Source organism: Lactuca serriola, chromosome 2, assembly GCF_051521515.1.
Source record: "Lactuca serriola cultivar US96UC23 chromosome 2, Lser_US96UC23_V15, whole genome shotgun sequence".
NCBI lineage: Eukaryota > Viridiplantae > Streptophyta > Magnoliopsida > Asterales > Asteraceae > Lactuca > Lactuca serriola.
In genome coordinates this window covers 173,315,787-173,320,188 of record NC_136409.1, presented here as the reverse complement: position 1 = coordinate 173,320,188, position 4,402 = coordinate 173,315,787, and the positions used below count along the sequence as shown (strand labels likewise).

At 31.6% G+C, this 4,402-nt stretch overlaps 1 protein-coding gene across 2 annotated transcripts; it reads right to left on the bottom strand.

Annotated features, from left to right (window-relative positions):
* Positions 1-1,995: 1,995 nt before the first annotated feature.
* On the bottom strand, positions 1,996-3,973 carry LOC145090603 (transcription factor bHLH18-like). 2 transcript variants are annotated; one of them, XR_013701664.1, is made up of 5 exons: positions 3,776-3,973; positions 3,182-3,664; positions 2,721-3,101; positions 2,310-2,571; positions 1,996-2,202 (listed from the first exon to the last, which is right to left on the bottom strand). XR_013701664.1 is itself a non-coding variant. In XM_079028748.1 (4 exons), exons 1-4 carry the CDS (start codon positions 3,806-3,808, stop codon positions 2,509-2,511), a joined length of 960 nt encoding a protein of 319 aa, XP_078884874.1. In that variant the 5' UTR covers positions 3,809-3,973; the 3' UTR covers positions 1,996-2,508. The 2 variants fall into 2 exon arrangements, 1 of the variants encoding a protein (XP_078884874.1); XM_079028748.1 differs by having other exon boundaries at positions 1,996-2,571.
* Between the last annotated feature and the right edge of the window lie 429 nt (positions 3,974-4,402).

The window sequence follows — 4,402 nt, the reverse complement described above, 5'->3', positions numbered from 1 at the left end:
TGTCATAACTGTAATTATATGTTTCTACACCAAAAATAACCGTCGTCATTATCATCATAATGCCGCGGGATAAAATTCCAAACCTGTGCAACATTCGATAATCCTATTCTCAAGGTTTGAGCAATCATAAAAATGGGGGTAGAAAGAGGCTTGGAGCACTTGCAACTATTATTCGGACTAAGAATATTTAGAACGAACTTGAACGCTTGGAGAATTTTTAATATTCAAATGCCCCCAAGAGATGAAGCGAGTATAAATGAAACAAACTTGTCCTTAGATCTTACATGGAATACCAAAATACTAGCAACGAAAACGAAAAGGAAAACTAATTAAGGGACAAGAAAGACATCGGAAAAGAAGACGACGTGTGGGAGAATCCTCCACGTTGGGGTGGGTTGGCTGTGATAGTGGGATGTCAAGTTTTAGGGTTTATGTGCATGTATAAGTTATCACGTTCCAATTTCAAAAGGTTGTGGGTGACACCCATTTTATTTTTAAAAATTATAATTGATAAATATATTAGGGAAAAAATATGATAACAATATAGTCATTTTATATTAGGTATGGACTAAAATAAGAAACAAAACTAAACAAGAGGTATGGTCCGGATGAACAAAAAGAATATGACTAAACACACATTAACCTAATTAACAATAGTTACCTTTCGTGTAATTTACTCTTTGTTATATTCTACGGATATTCTATTCTAAAAGAGAACACAATTTTCCTTCAAATTTGTTTTCTAATCTTTAATTAGAGCATTTTCAATAGGAGGTTTTTTCATAATTTATTTTTATGCATTTTTTTAAATGAGCATTTAATAGCATTGGAGATGAAAACATTTTTTTTTATTTGACAACTTAATAAATATTGAATCGTCAATATATTTTCACAAATTCAACATGTAACACCTTCTAATTTAACAATAGTTCTATTTAACCCTTTCACTATAGCTTAGTTTTAAATATATTTTTATTTGTTTACAAATTAATTATTTTTATTAAAAATTTAATAACATCTTCTTTATAAAATATAGTTTTTATGATGATAATATTATTAAATGTTTTTATTTTGCTTTTATAACTATAACTTAATATTTTTTTATTTTATTTACATAAATATTGAATCAATATATTAGTATTAATTTATATATTTGTATTAAATAATTTGTTTTGTTTAAAAAATAGACTAATTAAATGAGAAGGTTTTTAAAATATTTTAAAAAGATAAGGATAAATTAATTAAATTTAACAAAAAAAGCTATTTAAATAAGTTTACCATTGGAGTAGTGTTTTATCTACATTTTTATTTATAATGTAACTATTGGAGATGATTTTAGTTTAACTAGATGTTTCCAATTTTAATTTTCAGAAATTTTAAAATCCTTCCCAAATTAGCTATGTATAATTGATTTTGTAAGCTTTTTGGAGACATTTTGAAATTAATAAACACATTTCCTTTTCAGTTTCATGAACTATTCATTACTCTAAATTCCGTCCAGTGTCACCACATAATTACAAGAATGAGACTAATAATTCCAGAGCCATCTTTTTTCCCCAGTTTGATTAGAATTGGCCGAGAAGGCTTGTGGTTTTCAAGAAATATGTGGTGTGGAATAATTTGGGAGAAGGCGAGGGAGAAAGAAACTTTGTGTACGTATGAAGAGAAACACATGAAAGGATTGATGATCGAAGATTCTGAGTTGATATAGAAAGAGAAGGTTTTTACTTGGAAATTCTGTAGGAATTAAATTTGATTTCTGGTAATGGTTTTTAGTTTTGTAGTGTCCAACACAACTTACTACCATTCTAAATGTTTTTGCATAATAAGTTTAGAATTACTAGCTATATATTTTAATGAATAACTTTTTTAATTACGAGGCTTTGGCAAAAGAAAAAAAAAAAACTCTAAACAAATGTCTTAATTTGAATATAAGTATATAGACAAACAACATGCTACCAACAAGGAAACTAGCATAATTCACAAAGCCAAAAAGCGTACATGATCTTTTCCCAAATATATAAGACCAACGTGAAAGAACGTGAATTTCATAAAACAACACGATGGGTAAATAAAAATAGTAACCCAAATCACCACAATCGAAACTGCAATCTAATGAGTGTACATGAGACAACAACAAGGAACACAATGGAAAAAACTACTGTCATGAGTGTCACTATGAAACTTCCATCTCCATAAGAACTGCAAAATCGGAAAATGACAGGCAGAATTTAACAGCTAGTACCGAGGCACTTCTTGAGGAGCACTTGGAGATACACCTAAACACGAGGATAATAATAAAATTTTACCTAGTAGGTTGAAGCATGTTCAGGTTAAACATGTAGCCTAGTTCGTGAATTAACAAGTTTTGTCATTGAGCAGATTTACAAAAGTCCACCATAGTTATTACTCAGACTCATGTAGGGTTTTTTTCTTTTCTGAGTATTGAAAAAAAAAAGGAAGAAAGAAAAGTCATGCGTCAGTGGACAATCCTCTGGTTCATGAAGTTCATATAGCTAGTTGCAAGTTGTTAACAAGATCCGTTGATGTCATGAAGAAGCCATTCGTCTTCTGTAAAAATCAGGAATGACGAATGAGCATTAAATATTTGGTAACCGAATCAACATAAAATTATCGCTGAAGTTATATTTTTAGAAAAATTAACAACTTAAATTCCATATTTAATTAGGTTATACCCAAGAATTCAATAAAATACATACCTTAGCAATTATGGTGATAACAATAGTGGTACTTGCAAATGGCAAAGTGCTGCTACTCGTGATTGAAAGGCCAAGCTTCTCCATCTCGTCAAACACTTTGACTAATGACACATAGTTCTTCAGGCAGTAGATTCGTACTATAACACTGCTTCCTGACATCCTCACTTCGATCTCTGGATTGTAAGGACTTCGTATTTCTCCAAAATTTGCTTCATCAGAAGACCAAGAACCATCATCATTGCTACAACTAAGCTTTGATCTCTTGACAATCGGTTGCATATTTATTCCCTTCATGTCTGATAATCCCTCAAGTTCCTTCACGCGACCTTGAAGTTCTTGTATATAGCTAGATGCGTCTTCTAAGATAGCTGCTTTATCCATCTACAATAATTTATTGCTATATATGTTAGGGCATCGTAAGAAATATATAGTTCTGATTATCAGTGAGATGAATATTATACCTTCTTCAGGCCAGGAAGTAGAGCAGACAAAGAAAGAAATCTTCGGGCTAACTTTTCTCTTCTCTTCCTCTCAGCCAGCATATGGTCTTGAAGCTGAATTCGATTCCTGATCACAGTTGTACCCTTTTTTGTTCCAGTTGTGCAACCCAATGAATCGCTTAAAAGGATGAACTCATCTTTAGGTTTTTGATCTCCGAATGATATAGTGAAAGTGTTGGGAATACTGGGAAGGGGCTTTGGCTTTGGTTTTTCATCAGTTGGAGTATAGTTGTTGTTAATATCGTTGATGCTTTTATTATAACTATGCAGCGTATTGATATTGGTTGTTTCTTTGATGATCGATGGAGATTTAAAACCTTGATCTGGAAAAGATGGGTTCTTGCTGTTGCTTTCTGAGGAAAATGAATCAAGACTGAAGTCTGCTACCACGTAATAAGGTCTAATCATCTGAAGCTGATTGACGAATCCTTGATCTTGTATTTCCTAAAGTACAGGTTCACGAACATATGTAAATTAAATGTAATTAACAAGATATAAATATATGTATGCATATATATAACAACTATATATATGTGCCCGAATATGCTTGCTTACCAGTTCCGATAGCCATGGTGACGACGTATCCATTACTGCAATATGTGATTGTTACGTATGCTTAGCTCCTAGCTCGGCTGCAAGTACAGAAGGACTTTTCGTTGGATCTAATACTGAACTTTACATTAGAAGAAAATATGCTGCCATTAGAAAAAGTAAGACTGAAAAATACATAAATGGTACCTGAACATATGCTAAAGTTACGTATTTTCACCATTGGAAAGGTTTTGAATTTTAAATCCCCTCATTTTAAATTTGTAGTAGTATACATCTCTACTCGCTCTTCAACTTACCTACTACCATATATAATAAAGAACAAGTTGCGTTCTAAGTTATGCAATAATATTATACATTTGTTAAAATAAATTTGTTTTTTTTTTCTAATGTGGAAATATTATGATTGGTTTGTGCATGCATATGGCACTACTACAAAATGATTCGCACGAGACTTCGCATATAACCCCGTTGTGGGGGATTTTAGAGGGAAAAAATGCTAATATTTAAACACTTTATAGCATATTTTGGGAGTCATCAAATTAGGTTAAAAGTAACTTGAAAATTGACGATCCAACGGATACGATTTGAAGTAGTTAAATCAATTGTTGTCAAAATCGTGATCGTGATCGT